Raw genomic sequence first — 27,978 nt, forward strand, 5'->3', positions numbered from 1 at the left:
TACTTTTTATGTTGGGGTGTTTTTCCTGACTATGGTTGCAGGCTCATAGCAAACCCTGGGGTAAGGCCTCTGTGTACCAGCAAGTATTAATATTCAGATGAATAGATGATCACCAAATGGGTTCATTGTGCAGACTGGTCCTTCTATAATGATGTCACATTGAGTCTTAGCATTTCAGAGGCTAAAGCGTGGGGATGTGAATTATAGAAAGATGGAGCTCTCTGGGAATCTCCCCCTGAGGGCATCCACCGCTGCTCATCCCACTTTCCCAAGAAAGAAGCAATTACACTGCCTGTGGGGACACGCTGATTACTTTCATTGTACACGTTTTTGCATTATTTGTTTTTTCTTATTTTTGTCCATTTATAATTAATGCATAATTTTCATGCACTAATATCCACAATTTTAGTGTATAGTTCTAAGAACTTTTTCAAATATATGGTCAAGTAATCACTATCACCTAAGCAAATTCCTATGATCTTCTTTTGGTAAACCCCTTCTCCCACCTACTTTCCCTGGCAACCAATAAATTATTTTGTCCAAATAAGTTTGCCTTTGTATGAATGTCCTTAACTTTAATCCTGGAATATATACAAGTTGAGTGTGTAATCTTTCTTTCACTTGACACTTGAGGTCCGTCCATATTGTTACCCGTGTCAGTTTTTACTGCCGAGTAGTATTCTTTTATTATTATTTTTTTAATTAAAGTTTATTGGGGTGACAATTGTTAGTAAAGTTACATAGATTTCAGTTGTACAATGCTGTATTACATCATCTATAAATCCCACTGTGTTTACCACCCAGAGTCAGTTCTCCTTCCATCACCATATATTTGATCCTCTTTACCCTCATCTACCACCCTCTGCCCCCCTTACCCTCTGCAGAGTAGTATTCTATTACGTTACAGATTGTCTATCCTGTCCGTGGTTGAGGAACTTTTGTGTTGGGTCCAGTGTTTGGTAATTACAAAGCTCATATAAACATTTGCCAAAACATTTTTGTGTAAACATAGGTTTTCATGTCATTTGGGTAAATATCTAGGAGTTGGATTGCTTGGTCATATGGTAAATATATGTTTATTTGAATGAGAAACTGTCAAACTCATTTCTGAAGTTCTCTACCACTTTGATTTCCCACCAGCAATGCGTTCCAATTGTTTTACATCTTTACCATTATTTGGTATTTTAAAGTTTTTAAAATGTAATTAACTTTTATATCCTTTTCCTTCTTGCTTTTTCTCAAAGACATCTCAAGAAGTCTGTTTAGCAAATATTTTTATAAAACACCTACAAAATTTACCATCAAGTTCTGCATTAGGAATGTTTTTCTCCAACAAACGATATAGATTTAGTCCTTCCTTCTGACAGTTACCTCAAGCCCACATTTCCAAGCTGACTCATCACATTACACTTTTATTAAAGCAGGCAAGAGTCATGGTTACCCATGTGTTCTGGGCACATTTTGCACAAATCAAATTTGCTTTACTTTAAATTTGGGTAAGTGATATAGCCTCTTCACACTTCAACTTCTCTCCTATAGGAGGAAGAAAATAACTATCTTGTCATCTTCATAGGATTTTCAAAATTATCACATGACACATGTAGCAACTGTAGCACTAGTTTCATCATGTATCAGGTGTTTCATAAGGTTAAATGTTAATATTTATTATTTATAGAAATTGATACTACAGAGATCATAAAAATAGTGCAGTTCAAACAATCGCTCTGCTTACCCATATATGCTTGTCCATTTTTCAGCTGGGGAGAGACATGTAATAGTTCTAGGCAATGCACTGTGAGAAGAATTGATATATTAGTTGAAACATACACACTGCCCTTCAGTTGTCTTTTCTCCTGCCCTGGTAATCATTAGGCTTATTTGTCCAGCAGAAATAGCTTCTCTTCTTCCAGAACACCTATAATGTATGTATTGTATTATGGTTCCTCATAAGTATTTAGGCTTTCCTTTTTTTTGGCTCCTATACCTGGATAATTTCAAATGACCTGTTTCCAAGTTCATTGATTCTTTCTTCTGCTTGATCAAGTCTGATTATAAGCTCTTTACTGAATTTTTTTAATTCAGTCATTGTATTTTTGTTTAATTGAAATTAATTGGAAAGATAATTGTTAATAAAGTTACATAGGTTTCAGGTGTTCAATTCTGTATTACATCATCTATACATCACATTGTATGTTCACCACCCAGCGTCAGTTCTCCTTCCATCACCACATGGTTGATCCCTTTCACCCTCATCTACCATCTCCCTCCCCACTAAACTATTGGTAGCCACTAAACTATTGTCTGTGTCTGTTGTTTTTGTTTCTTCATTTGTTTATCTTGTTCCTTTGTTGTTTTCAATTTTTTATACCACATATCAGTGAAATCATATGGTTTTTGACTTTTTCTCTCTGACTTATTTTGCTTAGCATAATAATCTCAGTATCCAGGCATGTAGTGTCAAATGGCACTATTTCACTTTTTCTTATGGCAGAATAGAATTGCATTGTGTATATACCACATCTTCTTTATCCAATTATCTATCCCATGTGTTCTGGGCTGGTTGTTTCCATGTCTTGGCCACCATCTTTCTGAAGGCCTCAAATTCAAATAAAAAGGATTTAAAACACTGTCCTTACGCAAGAACATATTTATATAAAAGTTTTTAAACATGAAGCTCACCCCCAAAACAGACCTGGAGACTAAAGGCAGCCAACAAATTAGGAACTTTCAGGTCTTGATCTCTGTGGTTCAACTATGAGATGATAGCAATGAGAGAAAAATGAGTTTAAGAAAGGGGACTTTTTCTACTCATGCTAAAACATAGATTTTAAGAAAGAAATTACAGGGGACTGGGGGATGGGTGACAAAGGTGAAGGGATTAAGAAGTACAATTAGTAGTTATAAAATAGTCATGGGGATGTAAAGTGTAGCATAAGAATTATAATCAATAACATTGTAATAACTGTGTTTGGTGTCATATGGGGACTAGGTTAATTGGGGTGATCACTACGTAAGTTATACAAATGTCTAATCATGATTTTGTGCACCTGAAACTAATGTAATGCTGTATGTCAAAATACTGTATTTCAACTCTATTTAAAAATACAAGAAAAATTTAAAAAGAAAAAAATTACATGAAAGAATGGCTCGTAATGAATGGCTAGAATAACCCCTCATGTTGGCAGAGGAGAGACAGACAGAGAAACACTGGAGGACACAAAATATTTCAGGACCAAGTGTATGAGAAAAAGAAAATCAAAGAGAGAGGCTATAAGACTTCAAAACACATTTACTCCTGAATCCCTGAATTTCATCACCCATGTTTCTCAAACAAACATAACGGCTGTCATTCGATCCTGATAATAATATCATAGCTAACACTTACCAGGCTATGCTAAATCCCCAGAATTTTACTCATTGTTTTTAATTCATTATTTCATTTAGTTCTCACAATAATACCTTCAGATTTACCTCATTACAATCTTGATTTTGTACATGGAGAAAATCAGGTTTGGGGACTTAGGTTAGAACCAAAAACTCCTGGGTAGTAAATGGTAGGGCTGATATGCACCTCTTCCCAAAGCCCATGGTCTATTACCAATGTGGCATGTCTTCTCCTCAGAATGGTCTCTGCTTGCTGTATACACTCCTACCTCTCCAGTTTATCTCAGTACATCTACTATGCATATGTGTCTCAGTTAACTGTGAAATCTCAAACACTGAGTGTCGTGCAGGGAGTCATGCGGGAGACCCTGCTCGCTGCGCCATTGGTCATGCAGGGTGTCACGTGGGGTCTCAGCTCTCGCTCCCCACATAAGAAAGCAGGACATGGTGAGGCCAAACAGGAACACTCATGGAGCCATAAATAGGAGAGTCATACCATTATATTCTCGCTGGCGGCATCTGCCTCTCTGCAATCCGCTGTTGCTAGCTAAGCCACCATCTTCTTGCTAGCCCCCATTCTCCTGCTAGCTAGCCACAGCAGTTATATTAGTGGCCAATGGCTCACTGGTTACAGCTGATGGCCAACTAGCCACAGCTGATGGCCATCCAATCACAGGTGATGGCCATTTACTACCTGAGCCAGCACTTTTCCAGGTGAGGCCGAGAGCCTGGAAACTGCACTCCTGGCTCTGTCCCCACACTGAGTTTGGATTAATGGAGACAAAGAGTAATTGTAAGTTGAGTTAAGTTCAATTTCCTTTATATTAACACCAGTAGACTGAAGAACCATTCTGCCTGGGTATGTAATTAGGCTTTGGCAGTAATAATTTTGTAAACTTAAATACATTACTCAACCTCTGTGCCTCATAAGTTAAATAGGGTAACAACTAGTCAATCTAAAGGAGTTACTGAGAAAAATAAGTGGATATAGACAAAGTGTCTAGAACAGTTCCTGGCACGTGAGAAACAGAGAAGAATAAGCATTTACTAGGCTCAGGGAACTGAAATGACACATATATTCCTTCCAGATATGTCATCTTGTTCAAGATGTTACTTTTTCCACATATCAGTTTGCCAGTTTATAAAATTTAGAAAGTGGGAAATGATCCATAAAAAATCCTTCAGTTTCAATAGTGTGTAACTGTAGATAATGTATACATTAAATTTTGTTGTCAAACCCATACTTTAGATTTGAATAACAGTGAAGAATTTTTGCCATAATAAAGGTGTATATCTATCAACTTTCTATCTGTTTCAATTTTTCTTCAATTCACTTTTGTTTATCACTCTGTTCCTTTATTTCTCACTACCACAGGACATCACATGATTCCCAAATAACACTGATGGGGAACAGGGCAGAAGTGACACAGTTCATCTTCCTCGGGCTAACCAGTGCCCCAGGACTGCAGGTCCCTCTCTTTATCATGTTCACTCTCATTTACCTCATCAGTGTGGTTGGAAACCAGGGGATAATCATTTTGATTCTCATGGACTCTCGTCTCCACACTCCCATGTACTTTTTTCTCAGTAACCTGTCTCTGGTGGACTTTGGCTACTCTACGGTCACTCCCAAAGTCATGGCTAGGTTCCTTGTAGGAGACAAGGTCATCTGCTACAATGCATGTGCTGCTCAGATGTTCTTTTTTTTTTTTTTTTTTTTTTTTAATTTATTGAGGTGACAATTGTTAGTAAAATTACATAGATTTCAGGTGTACAATTCTGTATTACATCATCTATAAATCCCATTGTGTGTTCATCACCCAGAGTCAGTTCTCCTTCCATCACCATATATTCGATCTCCCTTACCCTCATCTCCCACCCCCCACCCCCCACCCCCCTTACCCTCTGGCAACCACCAAACCATTGTCTGTGTCTATGAGTTTCTGTTTCTCATTTGTTTGTCTTGTTCTTTTGTTGTGGCCTTTGCTACTGTGGAAAGTTACCTCTTGGCCTCAATGGCTTATGACTGCTTTGCAACAGTGTGCAAACCCCTGCATTACACCACCACCATGATGACAGGGGTGTGTACATGACTGGCTATAGGCTCCTATGTTTATGGTTTCCTGAATGCCTCCATCCACATTATGGACACGTTCATTCTCTCTGTGAGTCCAATCTGGTCCATCACTTTTTCTGTGATGTTCCAGCAGTCATGTCTCTTTCTTGTTCTGACAGACATGTTAGTGAGTTGGTTCTTGTTGTTGTGGCAAGCTTCAACATCTTTTTTGCTCTCCTGATTATCTTAATTTCCTACCTGTTCATATTTGTCACCATCCTGAAGGATATCAGAAGGCTCTATCCGCCTGTGCCTCCCACCTCACTGCAGTCTCCATCTTCTACAAGTCAGTTATCTTTATATACTCTCAGCCCAGCTCCAGCCATTCCATAGCCACAGACAAAATTGCATCTGTGTTTTATACTATGCTCATCCTCATGCTGAATGCCCTGATCCATAGCTTGTGGAGCAAGGAGGTTAAAAATGCATTCAAGAAGGTTGTTGAGAAGAAAAAATTGTCTTTAGGTTTCACCTTGTGAAGTTGTAGATTCCACAATAATCTAATTTTGTCTTGTCAGATGTTCAATATGCAACAACTCACATTTTAAGGCCCACAGTATGTCTAAATTACTGAGGTAATACCATTTATTTTCAAAATTCCATCATCTAGAAAAAAAATATTATATACAAATGTGTGATACCTGAATTAGGATGGCCAAGGGGGACCTTAAGAAAATTGGGGCCTTGTTTATAATAAACTTTATTAATTATATTTGATTTAGTCACATGTTCATATTTTCTCCACCATATGGCAATGCAAGCATTTATGTAAAACATGGCACACACAAACACGTGAATAGAAGCACATGCAAGAATCCCATATGTGCATATACTCAGAAAAGATGGAAATTTGTTAAAAGATTTGGATGGAATATGGCTAGTGTTAAATTAAAAGTTAACATAATTTACATATCAGAATAGAATTTTACATCCAACATCATTTATGTCTCTAGTTAAAAACTATTTTAGGAGCCCAAAATGAAGAAAATGTGGCATGGATTTTTAAATAAAGATATATGCTTTTTGTTGGCTCATTTCATTCAGAGCTAAATACATAGAGCATTATAAAGGAATTAATATTCTGTCTTCAATAAGTCTATTGGCAGATATAGTTGGTCATGGGATAATTTTCATAAAGAAGAAGGCCAGAGTACAAGAAAAGGTGATTCGTCAATAATAAGGGAATTTTCCAATTTTTCTGTATGTGGCTACTTTGTCTTATGTTTTGAAAAAGAAGTCACTGATTAATTATGTTATCCATTTATCCTGCTGGAAACACTATTAAAAACGAATGCGACTCGTTCATGGATACTTCAGGGTTTAGCTAAGCTCCACCATGCTTTACCCCTCTCCTACTCAGCCATTCCACTTCACTCACATCGAGTCCCTTGCTTTTCCTGGACAACTCCAAGCATGCTCCTGCCTCAGGGTCCTTGTACTTGCTGATTTGTGTGCTCAGAAAGCTCCCTCACTTTCTTCAGGTGTTTGCTTAAATGTTACCATATCATAGTCACCCCACCCCCTGAATGACTGTGTTCTCTTCTTGCTTTATTCCTTTATAGTTCATAGTTTTGATCACTACTCAACTATTGTATTCATTCATTCATTCACTCACTCACTCTCTCTCTCATTCATTCATCTACTTCTCTACCAAGAACACAAGAGGGGTCACATTATTTCTACAGTGAGAAAGACTGCAAAAATGAACATACGAGCAACACATGTATGGTAGGAAATGACCTTGTTTTTATAAGGAATCGGCTATCACTTTGGGAGTGACTGCTGTGGAGGAACCAAAGTCCGCCAGAGCAAGATCACTGAGGACGAAGTACATGGGAGTGTGGAGACGAGAGTCCAGCAGGATGGATAGGATCCCAAGTTCCCAAGGAGAGCGATAAGGTGGATGAGGGTGAACATTACAAAGAGTAGCATCTGTAGTTCTGGGTCATCAGTTATTCTCACAGGAATGAATTCAATCACCTGTGTACTGTTCTCCATTGAAGTCATTTGTGGATTATGCGAATGCCCTATAGCAAAGAGAAAAGAGGATCTGGATAATAAGTGTGGTTAGAGCCATCATTATGACCAATGTATGCCTTTTATTGGAATTCTCTGAATTTAACGTGAACATAACCACAAAATGTAATTCTTAAATTTTGGTTGAAGCATAGCGTGTTCTAGGCAAAAGGATTTTGGAGAAAATATAGCAGAATCTTCTATCTTCATAAGTGATTGAAATAAAGTGGGGGAAAGAAAAGGGACTTACGCAAAATCACACAACTTGTTACTGACTGGGATATCTTGATCTCCCAATTCAGATTTTCAAACACTGACACAAAATATTCATGCAATAAAATAGGTTAATGTAATTTAATTCATTTCACTTTAATTACCACTTTTCCATCATCTCTATTGCATCAAGAGCAGTATTATATGCTAGCAAAACATAGTTTAATCATGTTCTATCCTTCAATAGTCTCACAGGATAATAAAATACATAGAATGTGTAATTACCACACAGTGGGATACCATACAAATCATGTAAAAGAAATAAAGACATCTAGAGAATTAAAGTTAAAAGTGTGAGTCCAGACTAGGGATGTCTGGGTGCAAATTCTAGCTCCACCATATATTAAATGGCTGACTTTGGATATTCCTTAATATCACTTTACCATCAGTTTTCCCTTGAACTCATTGTCAGACTGGATTGATAATGCAATCTGATGTAAGTTTTCACACATTAAAGACTAGGACAGTTATTGGCCTATGTCTGGATTAGAGGGGTGAATGCTGTAATAGAGGGAATTCCAGAAAAGTATGAAATCTAACATCCTATATCCTCACTATTATGTGCATTACTTTATTCAGTCGGGAGGTAATTTATCATGGTAGTTTAGCTACCATGATACTATTATTTCCATTTGTTTCTTTCCCAAGTTCTTTCCATTCTCATATTCCTTCTATATCTTTCTCCAATTTTTCACACAGTATTCCTTGTCTACCTAGTGGCCAGTGCCAAGTAAGAGTCCATTTATTTTCTGAGTCATCTTGCCCATTAACTAAGGTGTCTTATCCTCCGTTTCCCCATCTGTAAAATTAAGGTAACTATATTGCCCGGCACTTAACCAATATTCAATAAATGTAGATATTCTTATTGTTTGAAGATAGTGACAGGCTCTATCTAGGGATCCAAAATGTAGGTAAGGTTAAGGAGGGCTTCCACGTGCAAATGAAATCTGGGCTCCTGTGATCTCACACATTTCATTTTCCTTTGCATTAATGTAATTAATTAATGTATCTATGTAAGAGATAATGATAGCTTGGACCAGTGTGGTAGTGAGAAAGGTGATAAGAAATTATCCAGTTCTGGATATATTTCAAAAGTAAAGCTGGCTGGATTTTCCAATATATTGCATTGGAGCATTAGAGAAAGGTGGAACAATGATGACTCCATTTCTTATATAGCAATACAAGGAATGGTGTAAAAGAAGCAGATACTTGGGAAAGAACAAGAGAGACCATTGCAGGTTAGTCATGCCGAGTCTGAGATTCCTTTTGGCCATCCAAGTAGAAGGGTTGCATAAACAATTAAACTGTGCATCAGATTTCATTAACTCATTTTCAGAGATGAGTGTGGGTGATTTGATTAATCTGCTACAGATCACTTGTCCTCAGTTCCTTCTGTGAAATGAAATTGATAATGATAATACCCACCTAATAACCATATTTATAGCTAGTGTTTACTGAGCTTTACTATGAGCTGGGCACTTGGCTGCAAGAATTATGTCATGCAACCTCTTTAAGCCTTATGAAAAACATACTATTATGATTCGACATTATAGATAGGCATTCTAAGACTAAGAGAAATCTTAGTAATTTCCTGTGTTGCATCATTAGTAAATGATAAAACAATATTCAAAACTGAGAAGTCTGATTTCAGAAACCACAGCCTAAACTACCATGGTAAATAACCTCCCGACTGAATAAAGTAATGCACATAATAGCAAGCACTCCATATATCACAGTGATCACTATTATTTTATCTAAGTACTGCCTTTGTGCATTCACACTATTCTTTGTGCCAGTCTACACTTGAGTATTTCTTTCTTGTGTCAGAATTTATTTCAGTCTTTGCAGGTTTTTTTTTTTCCATCCTGATATGAAGCCTCAAAATTCTCTTAGAGAACAAGATATTTTTAATTCCAAAGAAAACATAGCATCTCTCCTATTTGCTCTGCAAAGTTCAAGCCTCTGGATTGGTGTCTTTTATCTTCTATGCATTTATGTGCTCATCAGATTCTGAAAGGAGGTTCATGAATTTAAAAAAAAAATGGTTAAGAACCACAGCTTGGGCTATTCTGACAGAAGCATGGCTGCTCTATTTATGAGAAGCTGAGATTGGGTGCCTTTATCCTCAGTCTGAGCTGTCTGTGTTCAATGCCAGATACCACCTAGATTTTCCTTCTGTCAAAGCTCTGTGGAACACTGGTGTCATTTTATAAGTCCTAAAAATAATTCTGTGTTATCAAAAAAATTTTTTAAGTTTGGAAACAATACTTAAAACATCCTAGAAAGTCAAGTGCTCATTAGCCTATAAAGACGCTTAGAAGTATTGCAGTGGTGAACATACAATGCAATATGTAGATGATGTATTATAGAATTGTACACTTGAAACCTATATAATTTTACTAACCAATGTCACCCAATAAATTTAATTTTAAATTTTTTTTAAAAAGCTGTTTAACTATAAATTGTTCATGGAAATGCTTTTTCCTATGTAAGCCTCTTAACTCCCCAAAGCGTTAATGTTTGAGAAAAAAATTCTCTATTAGAAAGAAGTGTGTAATTCATAAAATTCCTACCTAGTGTCCCCCCGGGGGCAATGCATTTCAGAATTGTGCTCTGAACACTCATCACAACTTTCAGGGAGCCATTTATAATTGGCCCATTTTCATGATTCTTTCTCTTAGCTTGAGCATTCTGTGAGGACTCATTTATATCACGTTTACCTTTCAAAATCAAAATGTCTGGAATGTATTAGTTATCAAAAAATATTATGTGAATCAATGAATAACTCTGAACCTTTTGTTTGTTTCTTTAATGGAGAATAGAGTAACCAACAATTCCAATTTGCCCAGGGCTAAGGGGTTTCCTGGGACTTGGAACTTTTTCTTTCTATTTTTTTTTTTTTTTTTGCGGGGGGAGAAGGGGAACAGGACTTTATTGGGGAACAGTGTGTACTTCCAGGCCTTTTTTCCAAGTCAACTTGTTGTCCTTTCAGTCTTAGTTGTGGAGGGTGCCATTCAGCTTCAAGTTGTTGTCTTTTCAGTCTTAGTTGTGGAGGGCGCAGCTCAGCTCCAGGTCCAGTCTCTGTTGCTAGTTGCAGGAGGCACAGCCCACCATCCCTTGCGGGAGCCGAACCGGCAACCTTGTGGTTGAGAGGATGCGCTCCAACCAACTGAGCCAATTGGGAGCTCAGCGACAGCTCAGCTCAAGGTGCCGTGTTCAATCTTAGTTGCAGGAGGCGGATCCCACCATCCCTTGCGGGACTCGAGGAATCGAACTGGCAACCTTGTGGTTGAGAGCCCACTGGCCCATGTGGGAATCAAACTGGCAGCCTTCAGAGTTAGGAGCATGGAGCTCTAACTGCCTGAGCCACCGGGCTGGCCCGGGACTTGGAACTTTTAATGCTAATTCCGGAAAGTCCCAGGCAAATGGGCCAAGTTGGTCATGCTAGGTGGCGGCGATTATTTGTTTGTTGATTTTTGTCCTTAGTTGTCTTATGTGTGTACTCTCACTCTCTGTGTTTGGAATCGAGTGAAACACTGACCATGAATTCTTCTGTTTAATCCTCACAACAATCCTAGGAGATAAGGCATTATTTGGTGTCCATTTCACTGACAAGGAAACAAAGACAAAGGTTTCATGCCTTGCCCAAGAATACAGTGCCTTAACTCCCATCTGTCTCTAAAGTCTGCGCCCCTAATGACTTCTCTCTCCTGCCTTCTAAAATGAATTCTGCAGGCACAGCAAAGAGAATAAGGTCACAAAGCTCATCTTTGAAAATAAGTGCTCAGTAATTCTTGTAGAAAATAACTTTGACAAGCATAATCCATTCCCTGCTGAGTGAGATAGAGATGGAGAGAGAAAGAAACATGGAAAGCCATAATCTTGACATTAATCCAAGAGGCGAGTGACTTTGAATATGAGCTTTTAATATTTTATAAACAGGCCAAGTAAGCTGAGAGCTATTTTTAGCTCTGAGTTATGAAATACAATCGCATGGGCAGGTGGCCTACATTTTCAGTTTTATGTCTGGTGAGGAGTTTTGCAATCTAAGTGAGGATGCCATTCCACTGGCCATGTTTGGGAAAGGCAGCCAGAGTCCTATGGATGCTGAACAGGAGAACCAGCTGGTGTTGAGAAACGGGAGATGGAAAATCTAGGTTCTAGCCTCTGCACTGTGATATGGCTTGGGGAGAGCTATTCAAGGGTTTTGTGCCTTGGTCTCCTCAAGTGAGGAATAAGAGATGGGGGAGTAGGTCAAGATACAGTAGAAGGCATGCAGAGCCTGAAAACAGAGTGGGTTAGGATCCTGGTTCTACCATTTAGCACATCTGTAGCTGAGCCTCAGTTTTACCATCTGTGAAATGGAAAATTTAACTGGCCCCTCACAGATTTGTTGTGAATTTTAAAGAAATATTGTACATTAAAATATAGAAAACATCTCTGGCATGATAAAGATACTCAATAAAATTGTAATTCCCTTTCTTTGAATGTCCAATCATTCAGCCACTCAGCAAGAATCACTGAGCACCTGCTATGGGCCAGGTGCTCATCTAGGTACTAGGGATACCGAGTGCATGTCCTCAAACCCCTTATCATTTCATAGAATATGGTGACACTTCTCCAGCTTATTTGACCTTCAGTAAAGTCACTTCACATCTCTGAGCCTTAGTTTTATCAACTAAGAACTATGATAATAAATTAAGTTGTTCGACTAGCTGTGAGAAACAACATAGGTGACCGTGCCAGGCAGAGCTCCTAGCACAGAGGAAACCCTCAGGATCTGTTTGGGGAGGCACAGGGGTGGTCTCTAAGGATCTTTATTTACTTCGCCAGAAATGTGACTGTTGGGTGCACTAACCTCAGGGCTATTATTTTCGACTTACTTCAGAAAACACATTTGGGGATTGAGGGTTTTATCTCTGAGATTGTTAGCAGTAAAAATCACAATCCTGAAGAAATTTAAAAATATTATTTGGCTGTCAGAAGTTCTCGTCGAACTGAGAGTGGGTGAGGGGGCGTCTTAGATCTTATTTGCTGGGAAATAGGCTCTGAAACACATTGGCGAGCAGGTGGCTCACTGGGGAATGTCCTTGGGAACAGCACTAGTGAGGGAGAGATGGCAGCAGAATCAGAGAGAAGGAGAAGCTGGGCTGTGAGGCAGTCACAACAGAGGCCTCAGCCAAGTTTTCAGGAAACTCTGGGGCTGGGACAGCCCCCAGGAGCTGTCTCAAGGAGACAAGGCCTCTGTATCCCTCACTGATCCGTCTTAGATGCAGTCACCCGGCGTGAGGTGGCTCCCTTTAGCTGAAAGCAATGCCTGGAGGGAATTCATCTGTGAGGTCCAGGCAGCTCACCTGTGGCATGCACTACGGGATACGTTATTACTGACACAAGAGATGTTTGGAATTGAAGAGGGGAAATGTAAAGAGTAGCTAACTAGAGAACTGCAGTGAAGAGGTTGCTACTATTAACTTGAAAAGCAACACATTGGCTCTTGGATATGTCTTGCTCTTCTACTGCAGCCAGGCCAACATATCACGGAGGTAGAAAGTGACCGTTATCTGAGGAGAGAACCAGTAACGTGTTTATAAGAAAAAAAGGATGACTCTGTCAGAAACATCCAGGGAGAAGCAAGCATGAAGTGGGCTGTGGCCACCAGCCAGGGCGGCTGTGGTGTGTGCAGTGGGTGCAAGGGTGGGAAACGGCACGAAATAGGGCTCAGCCACTTCCTGGACACGAGACTCTCCGAAGCCACTTCCCTTCCCCAGGCCTCAGCTTCCTTGTCTGTAACAAGCAACAGCGGAACTAAAATAGCCCTAAGATTTCTTTCATATCTCTTTACCAATAATTCTAGATCTTTATCAGTACTGTTAGCAAGAAAAAAATGATTAAAAAATAGATGACTTGTAATTACTTCACTCCTTCTGGTAGAAGATAAATTTTGTGGTTATGCTTACTCTATATTTTTCATTTTCCTACTGATTTGCTAGCTGAAATGTGTATAGACATCTCTTATATTACTGAGAGTTTTTTAATCCTATTGTTTTAGCATTTACATTTCTACTGTATTTTTCAATTTCTGGAGGATAGGAACTTGTCTCTTATTTACTATACAGTCACGTGCTAGATATACCAGTTATGTTTTATTCCAAAAACGAACTCAGGCTAACATAAAGGAAAAAAGAAACAGGAGGTAATTGAAAGGATATCAAGAGGTTCACAGAATCAAAGGGAAACTGGGCACAGGACAGGAACCAAGGGCATTATCAGAGAGAGGAGGAAGTCAGAAGCAAAGAGACCATCTCCTGTCTGGAATGGCCTGACCAGAATCCCATCACTGGGTGTGCCCCATTTAAAGAGCCAATGCCAACTACCAAGACTAAAAACAAATGAGCCCTAGCCCATTCATGTTCCACAGAGTATAGGAAAAATTCCTGCCGACAAAGTTATTGAACACTGAGTCATTAATCTCCAAGTGCATTTCATCAGTCATCATACATGCAGGAGGATTTGCTTTGTTGAAGTAAGAATTACGTCTTACAGTCTTATGTTTGTATTCTCCAGAGCACCTTTCCACGTAGCAGGAACTTATCATAAAAGAGTGTCTGTAAATGATTTATACATCAAATAAGTCTTCTATTGAAGTTTACTAAAACATAAGGCTACTTTTCTTTTCTCAGAGACTTGGGCAAGGAAAGCAAGACTTACGTTCGATCTTGGCTCCTCTTGTTAACAGTACAGGCAAGTGAACTTCTCAAAGCTTTGGTTTCCTGAACTGCAAAAGTAAAGCAAAATAGTATATCTCGTGGTGAACAAATGAAAGTACAAATGTCTTTTGACACATCAAAAACTTTCTAGAATTTAAAGCATGAGTAAGAGTCAAATAAGATTTGGTTCTCTGTGTTTAAGCAAGTTAAGTGGGAATCAGTGTTTTCTATTGTAAAATGAGAGGGTTAATTTAGATTATTTTTGAAATCTCTTTGAGGGCTTAAGAGTTCTGACACTGTAATGCCAGCTTCAATTGTCAAGAATTAACATTTTAATTTTCCTGTTCCTATACATAAAGCTAAGTAAATCACGTAATGCACAAAGGGAGCCTCCCACTTAGAATAATTCAATCATGAATCCTTTTTCAAAAGGATTATCTATCCTGATATAAATAATTGTCCTGATTTATGTGTTTTCACGTTCTGTTCTTGGACATTTCAGGAAGGAGGTCGTCCTGTGCTTTTATTGTACTATTTTGATCTACAGACCTTACAGTGTCTTTCATTCATTAGACCATTCCTGCAGGGAGAGCGTGTTGTTGATAGCCAAATGGGCAGTTAGTCTCTATTTGACAGATTTCCTATGTGGAAGTGAAAAAGCTCCCCACAGTAACGTGTATTCTGTAAATTGATGTCTTGCTGGCGACAAGACGCCTCCTTCTGAGTAGCTTCTGTAAGTGAATACTTGTGTAATGTCAGCTTGAAATGTGTCTGCTGTAGAACTTGGAGGTTGAAGGAATGGAAGTCAAACAATGGGTGGAAATAAAGGCTTGGACTTGGATGGGGTGGAAAGAGGAGGGAGCTGAGGGGTCGAAAGTGGGAAGTATAAGAACAGATATTACAGAAATCTCAGCTATATCAAATATGCATTCATTATGATGGGCATGTTCACAGACTTTGTTTCATGTTGTCTTAACAGTTTATTATGTATGTTGGGTTCAAAGAAATTAAATGACTTTCTTGAGGTCACACAACTGACAAGAAGAGTAAGGATTTTCATTCAACTCGATACCAGAGCTAGTACTCCTTTATACCCATTTGCAGTCAATTATAACACAAGTTTGAGATAACTTCCACAGAAAATAGAAATAGTAGACATTAGGCCTTCATCTCTTAGTAGATCCACATCCATTTTTTGCCTAAACTGAAAGAGGCAGAAATAAACACACCCAGAAATACACCTTACTATGTACTGTCACAATTACGATATACAAACTGCAGACTTTAATTTTTTATAGGGACTTAATAGCTTAGTGGTGAGGGAAGTTCTTGCTTGGGCTGAAGATAGAAGGAAGTTGAGGAGAAAATGAAGAGAAAGGGGAGGAGGAGGAGGAGGAGGAGGAGGAGGAGGAGGAGGAGAAAGAAAACGAGGAAGCAGAAGAGGAGGAGAAAGAAAAAGAAGTCGATTATATCAACCAAGTAGGAAAAGAAAGAGGTAAGACTGGAATGTGCTCAATGCTGGTTCTCAAATCTCTGAATGTAGGTACCGTTGAGCTCTGTAACTTCTGTAAGTCGCTGAGAAGGATTCTTACGTGATGTGGATCCTGCCCTTTAAAGACTGTTCTTACATGTGTGTTGTTGGGTAGGTCCCACTGCTAAAGGGAGGAGGGAGGCAGGAGGATGGATGAGGCAGGTCTAGGTTTTCAAGGTCTAAGATCCAGAAGAAGCTCCTCATCTCTTTAGGAGATGGCAGCCATGTGCCAGAGAAAGCTTTTCATATAGGTCAGCCTCATGTTCCAAAATTTCCTCTCTCTTCCTCTTTCCACAAGACTCATGATCCCCCCTTCCCAGGCAGAGGTTACCTGTGCAGAATGGCATGTGATAATCCCAAAACTAATTTCCTTGATTTATCCCACTAAGATTTCTGGTTTTCACATTTAAAATAAATAGTCATTTTTGTGTGTGATCTTGAAATCATGAAATATGTGATGATTTAGACTAATTGTAACTATAAACGCCATCAAGCAGTAGATATGTGAGAAATATAATTAATCACCACTCCCCCCACACACACATTCACTCACACCATCGAGCACGTGAAACAAGACTGAAGGTGGACTTCTGCCGTGTGTCATTGTTCTGTTCTTATCGTAAGTGAATTTCCGCAGGCTTTTTTATTTTTGCAGCACCTAATTACAGAACATCAGAAAGCAACAGGGCTCCAGAAGTGAGTTGAATTATTGAAAAATAGAAGCAAAAAGGGCATAGAAAGCTAATGTCTATTCACAATAGATTCACCAAACATAAGGTGAGAAATGTAAGCATTTAATTCAAAAGACAAATATCCTCTTTCATAGCCCTTGGGGGGTGAAAATTCTTCTTTCTCCAAACTTTCTGCAAGTTTTGGTAATTATGTAAGACAAAGGCCAAAAACATAGAACAGAGTGCAGTCTCTCTGAAGAAAGGTACGTTTATTCAGGTTAAAGTTCAAACAGTGTATCTACTGGAACTGTTAATCGCATTAGAACCACAGAAGGAGAATCTAAAGGTGTCTGTTGTGTGGATGGAAGCATTGAGGAAGCAACAGACATAGGAGCCAATAGCCAGCAGGGCACACACAGTTGCTGTCATGGTGATGGTGTAATGCAGAGGTCTACAGACAGCTGCATGGTGGTCAGAGACCATGAAGGCCAGAGGTAGAACTCAACTGTGGCAAAACCCACAAAGAAGAACTGGGCAGCACATCCATTGTAGGAGATGACTTTGTTCCCTGACTGCAATGCAGCCACCATCTTAGGAGCTACGGCTGATGAATCACCCAGATCTACAAAGGAGAGGTTGCTGAGGAAGAAGTACATCAGACTGTGAAGACGGGAATCTGAGTGGATGATTGCCAACATTCCCCCATTTCCAGCCAGAGTGATGAGGTAGATGAACAAAAGCAGCAGGAGGAGGGGAAGCTGAAGATTGGGGTCATCAGTTAATCCCAAGAGGATGAACTCTGTCGCTTCTGTGCTATTCTCCATTGGAGTCAACTTCAATTTAGCCTGGTGATTAAAGAAGAGAAGCCAAAGCAAAGCCGATGAAAGTATAAGAGGAATGATGGGATGGCAGTGTTGGGGAAGAGGAGAATTTCCCCCTTTATCCTTGTTTTTTGCAGCTGGATTAATAATACAACAATAAAAATGCACACAATTAGATTAACAGGAGAAACACCCATTTAATACGTGCGCATGGGAGAATATGATGCTCAGGTCATAAAATGAGGCGCAAAGAAATGATCAAACTAGGCACCTTTTCATACTTCTCAGACAAAGAGACATGGAATTTGTGAGAAGTTGACAGGACAAAGAAAGTTAGTGCTCATTAGAAAGGAATCCAAGCAAGGTTTGGGGTTAGGCAATAAATTAGTCAAGGCTACAAGGTTTGTTTATACACGCTTTTTCGACTCTAGATTTTTTAACTCTGTGATCAGGTTGTCTCTGAGCCCTTAAGGGAAGGGAGGGCACCTGTCACATGGAGATTTATTTCCTGCATTTAGAGAGACAGAGGAGTCAGAGAGTCCCTCCTGCTCCTGCTACTTCTTAAGTCATTTTAATTTGAAATCATCAATTTGCTATTGTGGGATAACTTGGGGCAGCCTGTGCTGGGCCTGACAATATACATACAGACAACTAATACACCAGGGGTGCCAAAAATGTATACAAATGGACACTTTGGTTAATGTTGCTCAAGCAGTAGTTCGCCATAATCAAAAGTGTCTGGATGCTGATGGTAACTACTCTGACCACCTCTTGTAATTGCAGACGTCAAACGTGACTTATACTTATCTTTTGTTATCAGTATATATTGAGTATTACAATTTTAATACAGTTTTCCTTTCTTAAAATGTGTATACATTTTATTGGCATCCTCTGTATATTAAGAGTGTACTACTATGTGTAAGGCACACGCTAGACCCTTCCATTATATAATAGCGTTTAATCCTGTGAGATTAGTGCTATTCTGCCCATTTGATAGATGAGAAAGTTAAGGCTTGGGGAGCTTAATATGGACCAAAATAACCTAATTAGTCGAGGTCAGAATCAGAGTTCACACCTTTGTGTTTTGGAATCCAAAGTCCACACACTCACAGCTTGGATTATTCTACCTATTTGCATCGTATAAAACAAATTGTGATGTGTCTGGTAGCATTGTTTCCAAGATTTTATTTATTCAATTTTTAAAAATAAAAGAAAACAGTATAAGTGAAAAAGGATAAATCCCTCATTTCTTGCCTGTGTATTTCACTCCCACGAATATAGCCTCGTGGCAATTTCCTGACATTCTCTATGCACATGTAATTACATGGCATTAATCATAATAACAGCTCACTACATCCTAGACACTGTTCCAAGGGCCTTACTTGTGGTTAACTCATTTAATTCTCACACTGACTCTTTCGGGTGGATTCTATTATTTTCTTCATTTTACACAAGTACTCCCTTGTTTCAGATTTGTCACCTTTATAAATAATACTCCATAATATAAAACACGCAAACAGAGCATTTTGCTTTCTTACTTGGATTATTTTCAGTTGAAAATATATGTTACACTTAGTCTCCTTTTTCTAGCTACTATCTCATCCTAAAATCTAGTAGGTTTTAGATGGGGACTGGAGAGCTAGCATTATAAAATAATAATAATAATAATAATAATAATAATAATAATAATAAAATAACTATTTCCCAAAGTCACATAACTGGTAAGTGTTAAAACCTTTAATTCCACTGGAAGTAGAATTAAAACCTTGGTCTGTCTGATGTTAAATCCAGGGCTCTTAACTGTAACTTTCAGTGTCTTTATGAGTTTATCCTTCAACAGTGATTTAATTGAAATTTATATTCATATGGTTACAGGGAGATCGTAGAGCTCTATCTCCTGTCAGAAGTCTTTGTTATTGATGCTCGTTACAATGAAGTCCTCCCTTCTCTGATTTTTCAAAGCACTTGAGTCTTGGTTGCTTGTCACAAAAATAGCGGGCAATCACCGGGCTCCTCACCTCGTGCTGAGCCCCTTGGGACAGAGACAGTCTTTATCCCCTCTGGCCACCCAGTCCACTGTGGCCTCTTGCACATGTAAACAAGTATTTGGTGAATTGCATCAAACATCTAAGTGTTTAAACATTGTTTTCATGCTAATTCTACAACAAACAGTTTCTTGTTCTCTTGTCCAGCTGGATCCATGTTTTCTGCCAAAATATTAGCTGAGACTTGTGGTATGAAAAATATTCAGACGTAAAGTGAGATTGGGGATGGACAGGCCTGGAGAGAGACTTGTGTCCTAATTCTAGGGCACAAGTCTCTCTCCTACTGTTTTTCCTCAGCCTGAGGTGGTTTACAAGCTTTTCCTGTCCCTGGTAGTAGGGTGGATGGAAACAGGCTGAGACAAGGGAAGAGAGAAAATGTGTGGAGAAGAAAAGAATGGCAGAAACAAGGGACTAGAAAGAGACAAATGTTTCAGCTCCACTCGACTTTGGTTTACTTTGGCAAGCAACTGCATTGATCAGGTTTGCAAGGAAACTTTCTTATGCCACAAAAAGAATGGGGCTGCCCAGCCTGTCCTGCTTGGATGACAGTTACACACACAAGTGTTGTGGCTGGGATTGTAAGAACTGGCTCAGCCAGCTTGTGAAACACTACTGAACAGGAACCATGATGATATTACACTCCTTCCTTTTCAATTTTTCACCTTTATGAACAATGCTCCAGTGAATAAATACCCTTGCTTGTCCATGTCTTCTCACACCTCTTTTTCCTTGGGATAACTTCCTAGAATTTTATATTTTTCATCCGCTTTTTGCTTATTGATGTATTTCCATCCAGTAATATATCAGTTAACTTTTCAACCAGCAACACTTTCCATTATACTTATCCAGTCCATTCGATTTTTTTTTTCCTTTTGACTGTTGGCATGTGTGTGTAGTCTCTAATTTAGCAGACATAATATCCTATAATCTGTGACAAGCAGTTTCCTGATCTTACATATCAGGAAACTGAGGTATGTAGTGCCCCTTAAGGTTACACTATTACTTAGTTGCAATATCTGTACAATACCTCAGAATAGAATTTCTCAACCTTTGGTTGGAGGTGGGGCCGGGGGGCTGGCAGAGGCTGTCCTGTGCTTCGTAGGATGTGTAGCATATCCCTGGCCTCTACCCACTAGATGCCAGTAACATACCTCCTTCCCCAGTTGTGACAACCAACAATGTTTATAGAAACTACCAAATGTCCCGTGGGGTGGTGGTTTGTCTCTGGTTGAGAACCACTGTTCTACAGTTTATAAAACTCTGTGTTCATTTTGTCATCTAATCACAACAATTTCATATGTTACATATTTTAGATGACGTATTTTACAGCATACACATATATTTTATATTTATCTGAGATAAAGTGGCTAGTTCAAGGTCCAGCGTGCCAGCCAAATATTGCTGCTCGTTGGTGGGGGAGTCTAAGTACTGAGATCCTTCACCTAAAATCATATTCATCCTCCTCTCATAAACCAACCTCTTCCCCAACACAAGGTAGGATAACCGACCTGGAAAAACTCCAAGAATGAAAGGCAGCTGACTTGGCATGGATTCTGAATTCTATTCTTAAACATTTATTCAATCAATTTCCTTGGTTAATATTGGCCCCTCGATTGTATTCACCTAATCTATAGGTCTGATTTCTAACAGTTATCACACACGCCCTACATTGAACTGCCCCACACTGCCATCTTCATACATTAGCAATTAATATTCAAGGCATTTTGTTCCCTGGATGGAAAACCCTTTCCATTATGCATTGCAGCCACTGTTAATAAATGTGTCTGGATCCAGAGCAGCAAAGAGAAATCTGGAATCATGCAGAGAGAGGAATGGTTTCTTTTACTTAGCACCATCCCCGAAGGGTTGCAAGGCCCAACTCAAATCCCATTGCTGCTGCTGGTATATTTCCTCCCACCCAAATCCAGCAAAGGCCAAGCTTTTCTGTACAGGTTAAAAATAAATGCCAGAAGGAGACTTGAAAAAGACATTTAAAATACATTTAAAGATAGTACAGGTTAAACCGCTTTATTTAATAAACAACAAATGAGAAAGTGTGTTGAAAACTGAAAATCATTAAAACTTAAGGCATTGTAGAAGTCTAAACCACCAAGATAGATAGTCTGGAACTAAAAGTTTTATCAAAATTGTTTCTAAAGGGGCTTGAGGAATCACCATCAGCCATCACATCCCATTTGGGGAGTTACAAAGGAGACTCTCAATGTAAAACTATTGGACTAAATTCCAAGTAGAAAGAGACAAGGTCTGTCACTGTTTTGTGAATCATTATTCGTGGCCTAGTATGTGCCTGGCACATAGTAGACTTTTAAATATTTGCTAAATCAATGAATGAACTAGAAGTCCAGCAGTTGAGTTAAAATAATGGTTTTAATGCTTGCTAGATGTGGGCTGTAAGGAGGTCAATATCCCTCTATTAAAAGAAGATTAAGTATGACAAAATACAAGAAAAATCCAGTCACTGTGTGGTCTATGGTGGGTGTTCACTACAAACGAATTTATTTATTTTATTATTAAACTGTTGGTTGATCGTATCAACTTGGTTCTTGGATTTTTGTTAACATCAGTTGGTAGCAACGTTCTATCTAGCAATGACTATGTCAGTTTCTGTTTAAGAAATTGTGACCCAAAATTATGACCTATGGGAGCCTCACTCTGTCTCAATTTTTTGTGAAATGTGGCAGTCGGGAAAATGAAACTGAATCATTTTTATACCTACTTCTGAGTCCCTTTCTCCTAGACAAACCTATTATTTCTACCCACAGTGTGAAGAGTACTGCTTTAAAAAAGGTCAGGGAAAAACATCTGGTTTCTTGGGGATTATGACATCTCAATTTAGAGCTGCTTTCCACTACCGAACTTTTTGAAGTCTGAAAAAGAAAAGAAGGTGTCTAGTCTCTGAGGAGGTCAGATTTCAAATAGTAAAAGATTTCCTGAGACTGAGTGGTAAAAATGTGAAGGCACTTCGGCTGTGGTTGCAGTTGGTTTCAGAGCTTGAGTGAGTGGTACCAAACTGTGTGAGAGGACCAGGGTCCACTGGAAACTGGCATCTATGTGGATTTGGGAGCCTCTGGAGGGAAGATCCCTAAGGTCTCAACCCCAGTGCAACTCAAGGCTCAGTGACAATCAGACAAGCACTACTTTCAAAACACTATTTTCCTGAGGGACTGAAATGTTATTGTGATTCTATGGAAGAGACTCAAAGTCCCAGGGGGAGCCCCCATTCTTCAAGCACAAGCTAAAATTATTGAGGATCAAGTTCCATCAAAAATGCCTTCAAAGGAGCTGGAGGGTCCAACCATCCCCACTCAGCACAAAAAGACTTCCTGTGAGTATTAGGGTTTGGTTCTTTCTCTAAAACCAAATGGGGAGAAAATGTTAAATGCAAAATATAGATGATAAACATTAGAATCTCCCTTTTGCCTAGACCAAGATCTAACTAAAGGACCCCAAGTTCCAAGGAGCTTTGTGGATCAAAATCCTTTCAGAACATTTTATCCCCATCAGCTTGGTTTCAAATGAGTTTTAATATGGAGCTTATAGAAAGCAAAAGATTCTATGTCAGCCCCTACTGAATTATCACATATTGGATGCCTTCTATGTTTGGAAACCTTATTAAGTTCTATGTATCTGTTAGTTTGCTTAATGTTCACACAACTCTACAAGGAATGTATTATCTTTCCAATTTTATAGATGTGAAAACTTTAGTGTTCACCTAGGACCCAGATCTTGGTTTCTAATAATATTTTTTCTATAAAAGGAACCAGGGCTCCTTGGATTGGAAAAATGCCTGCCTCGAGGACTAGAGCTGGAAATATACCAGACAAAGCTGGAGCATCCCCCCAAAAGCAAGGAGATGCTCAAGTCTGTCTGATTCAAAGTCTATGCACCTTCACACTGTGCTCTACTGCTCCTACTGTAGCCAATCAATATAGACGAGCAGGGACACTGTCAGAATCCAGAAAAGTGTCCTGTTTCCCATGGGGACTCACAAATGTGTGTTCCAGTAAAGTCAGCTACAAAAGTAAAGCTTTTATTTACCTATTTTTTTTCTTTCATGAAACAATATTCATGAAAGAATTTCCTGTTATAATGAATTAATTTTTTGGATAAAAGAAGAAATAAGAAGGAGCAAGCTAGGTAGTACTTGTATGCAGCCGAGGATGTTTTTGCACCACTCTTGGAATTTTGTAACATCAAATGTCCTGACCCCAAAGACTACATTTCATCCTCACTATTGCTCTTGATCAATACAACAACCAAGGAAAAACAGAGAGCGGAAGAAGGAGCGAGAATAAAAAAGAAAAAGAAGAATAGAGAAGACGATCAAGAAAAGGAGAAGCAAGAGAAGGATAAACCTTTACCTGTAGTTTCAACCCCCTAACAACTGAGACAATACAGCAAAAACATCTAGCTCTAAAAATAATTTAGTATCTCCTTTAACTGTGGTTAATATTCTAAAAAATTACGCAGCCTAAAATAAAGACTATTAGTATGGTAACGAGGAATGGTCCTGGATTTTGGCGAGTGAATCTGCTGCTTATTGAATGGATAACTTAGATCAGTCATTAATCTTTTCAAGCCTCATCAGCTCCTCGTGACACTGAATTTCTCTTCTTTCATTTTCCTCCCAGAGGCTCTTCATTCCTGGGAGAATACTTCTGCTTTGACTTCTCTGGCTCCTTCACTGTTGGTCTTCTTACAAAATCAAATAGTAACGTTACCTTCAAATATGTATACATTGGGGTTTTAGAAAAACAAAGCAAGGGGCCAGTTTTGACTTTTGGGTTAGTTCAAGGCCAGATCTGTTTCTGTCCATCCATCTATGAGTTAATGCTTCCACCTTGTGGCCATTTTAAGCCTTTCATGTGATGAGCCATTTCCAGTGGTGCTGGCTGGGAACAGGAGAACTGTTCTTCTGAAGCACTGAAGAAGAGGTCACAGTAAGGTCACAGAGGAAAAATGCTTTGGACTTAGAAGAAAAATCAAGAAGCTACTAGCCTAAAAATGTTAAGTTCATGGACACATTGGATGTCAGCACCTTTTAAGACCTAAGAGATCACTAGGTGTTAAGGTGCACAAGACAACGCAGCCCAGAGGTGACAAGTACAGTTCCTAGGGCCAGACGCATGGATTCAGGTCCCAGTTCTACCCCGAGTGCCTGGAAGGCTCATTACAAGTCACTTAACCTCTCCATTCCTGTCTGTCTTGTTGTGGGGATGTTGTGAGAATTAATTAATAGATGTAAAAAAGTACATATAATACTGAGCACTGTATAAGTGTGTTGTGTAAATATCTATTTTGATGAAGGAATAAACTGAAATTCATAGAGGTGGAGTGAGCTGCTTAAAGCCACATAGATGATTAGCGGCACAATGAAACCTGTGGCTCTAAGACTCCTGATTTATTTCTATCAATTTTTCCAGAATTTTCTGAGCTTCTGTTGAGTCCTCAGCCTCACACTCAGGTATCTGCACTCCATGTGGGTGACATTTTCCTCTCCTTTACTAAGATTGGGGCCGTCCAATGTTAACTTCACCCTAGCTTCTCATACATTTAAATACATCTAGTCTCCTTCTGCCTTCCTGTCTCAAAATCTCCCCTCTTCTTTTCCTGCCCCCTCCATCTATACTCTTGATCCTATCTCTACGTTCTTTTGTGAGATCTTGCTATAGCAATTCGTTCCTGTCCTTTATATCCTCCCTTACTTGCTCTTACCCTGTTTATCCACAAACATGATAAAGTTACCCATCTCATTCCCCAAAACTTAAAGAAAATGGGTTGACTACTCAGCAAGCATATCTGCATTGGTCAAGATCATAGAAGCCAACATGAATATCTTCTACAAAGATATGGTCACCAAGACACAGCCAGAGATCACTCCTCAGCAAATAATGTCTCAGATTGCTAATGTGAAAAAGGAAATTGTTGTTTTGGAGAAGAATGAATTTTCATCCCTCAGAGCAGAAAATGAGAAAATAAAACTTGAATTACATCAGTGAAAATGATAAGTAACGGGTGAAGTGATCAAAGTCTAGACAGATGTCCAATCAGACGTCAATTTAGAAAAGAGCAGAGTAAAAGAATTATATTCACTGAATGAAAGAAGCTGCTGGAAATGAGGACAGAATTGGTGGCACTGAAAGCCCCACAAGATCAGGCCCTGCCTCATCTAGACAGACAGGAAGATAGACACTCAGGTTGCTGGCCTCAAAACATGCTCAAGTCGGACAAGCTTGATTGCATTAAATATCTAGTAGGGTGTGTATTTACGTGCCTAACAATCGCTCTGGGATTTTTATCTCCGATGGATATAATAAAGTGACTATTAAGAAAGAAAAAAGACCCAAATTTGCCTGTTGGGGAGTTTGAGATTGGTAAACAGTGACACCACCTAGCTGGTGATCAGATGTGGCATTGTATCTTTGCCACTGTATGCTTTTAAATAATGTTTTGGACAGAATCGTGTCCCCACAAAATTCATACGTTGAAGCCCTAATCCTAAATGTGTCTGTATTTGAAGATTGGGCCTTTAAAGAGATAATTAAGGTTAAATGAGGTCATAGGGTGGGGCCCTAACCCAACAGGACTGGTGTCCTTATTCAGAAGAGGAAGAGATACTAGAGAGGCATACAGAGAAAAGGCCAAGTGAGGACATAGTAAGAAAAACGACCATTTGTAAGCCAAAGAAAGAGACTGCAGGCAAATACCAAACCTACAAAACCTTGATCTTGGACTTTCAGCCTCCAGAACTGTGAGAAAATAAATTTCTGTTGTTTAAACCACCCAGTCTTGTGTTCTTGTTATGGCAGCCATAGCAAACTAATACAAGTAACGATGATAAGAATTTTCCTGGGAATTTCCATTGAATTATTGTTAGACCATTGACTGGTGTGAAAATCGTGACATTGGAAGGTTCCTGAGTTTTTTTCTTAACTGAAGTTAGCTGTTTTCTACCTATGGGAAATGGCTAACTGGATGGATTTTCTGTGCCATGGAAATTATTCACTCTTGAGCATTACTTTGTCAATATGTTGCTGTAAAGGAAGATTATGAGCTCAAACTCAAGCTCTTCTCCTAATCTCTCAGCATTTTCAATTCCATCAGCTTTCATCCTGAGCCTTAAAAAAGATTTCTAAAATCATCCCAAAACAAGCCTGCTACAATTTCACGGTCTCCATGGAAATGCCTGAGATGGAAGTTATGTTGACTGCTTCACTTATCTCTTGGACTAGCTTGTGAATGCCTTTTATGTATGGTTGTTGGTGGTTTGCATAGCCCTTTCTCACTTGTTATCTTGGTTAATTCTGACAGGAAACCCACAGTGAGAGGTGTAATTACCCACGTTTCGCATATTATGGGACTGAAGTTTGGAGAAGATAAATGACTTAACTAAGGTTTACAGTTTGTAAGTGATAGAATCAACATTTGTACTTGGGTTTGTCTGATGCCAGGCCTACTGTTCTTGTCACTCTACCGAAAAACAACATAAACTGTAGCAGTGGATCACCAGGAGTCCTGCCCTAGTGCACTCACTTGTACTTTGAAAATTCACATCATGGGTTATATTTCTGAGATGTGCTTTATATTGTTAATGTAGAGCCTTAACAAACTGGCCTAGGCAAGGACTAAGCAAACTTTGATCTGGTTCTAGTGTTATCACTATAATTGAGTGATCTTGGCCTATTCATGTAATTGATCATTTTTTCCATAGGTAAAATGGATGTAATAATCCTTGTCCACTCCCCTTCTCAATGCTCTCCACCATTACTACACTGGGGAAAATGCATCAAGATCCCTGCAGTTGACATTAAAACTTTGCAAATAAGTGTGTTACCACACATTCAAAGTATTGAGATTATTCATGATTTGAAGAGCTTTCCAATGGACTTTTTTCTTATATGCTTACCCCTTCATAAGTTTCCCCAACAGATGCTGTAAGTTCCCCACCCATCTCTGTTGGCACTCACTGCCAGGTGAAGGCTGATGCTTTCAGGCACCTGTGACTTAGACTAAGAGCTTTCTTTGGTCAGAGAAACACGTCCAGCTTGCATACAGGGCAAGCCAAAGGAAGCAGAGCTGGAGTGGGGGGTGTGTGATATTGGTTGACATCCCATGTGTCCTACAATAAATCCCAGAGGTCCTCAAGGATATTGAGCTCCAACTTCCTACAGCAGTAACCTGCTCATTAATACATACTGAATTAACCTTCTTCCCTTTGCTATCTCATTTCCCACTCTCCTACCTGTATACCCAGCATTCCCGTCATAAATACACCATTGCGCACAAGTCTTAGTCTCAGGATGCACTTCTAAGAAAACCCAAACTAAGAGATACTTCAGGGTAAGTGATAGCTTCCCCAGGCAGTTTGTGTAAAGGAATTAGCTGAGTGACAG

General features: G+C 39.1%; 1 protein-coding gene and 1 pseudogene across 1 annotated transcript; one reads left to right on the plus strand and one right to left on the minus strand.

The window, feature by feature from the left end:
• Positions 1–4,787: 4,787 nt before the first annotated feature.
• Positions 4,788–5,979, plus strand: LOC109438814 (olfactory receptor 5B2-like; annotated as a pseudogene).
• Positions 5,980–16,983: 11,004 nt separating this feature from the next.
• Positions 16,984–17,525, minus strand: LOC109438809 (olfactory receptor 5B21-like). Its single transcript, XM_019718892.3, is given in 2 exon segments — positions 16,984–17,192; positions 17,195–17,525. Coding segments are annotated over 2 exon segments (537 nt in total). The 5' UTR covers positions 17,523–17,525.
• Positions 17,526–27,978: the final 10,453 nt, after the last annotated feature.

This window comes from Rhinolophus sinicus, chromosome 14 (assembly GCF_057876585.1).
Source record: "Rhinolophus sinicus isolate RSI-liver-muscle chromosome 14, RSI-T2T, whole genome shotgun sequence".
Classification (NCBI taxonomy): Eukaryota; Metazoa; Chordata; class Mammalia; order Chiroptera; family Rhinolophidae; genus Rhinolophus; species Rhinolophus sinicus.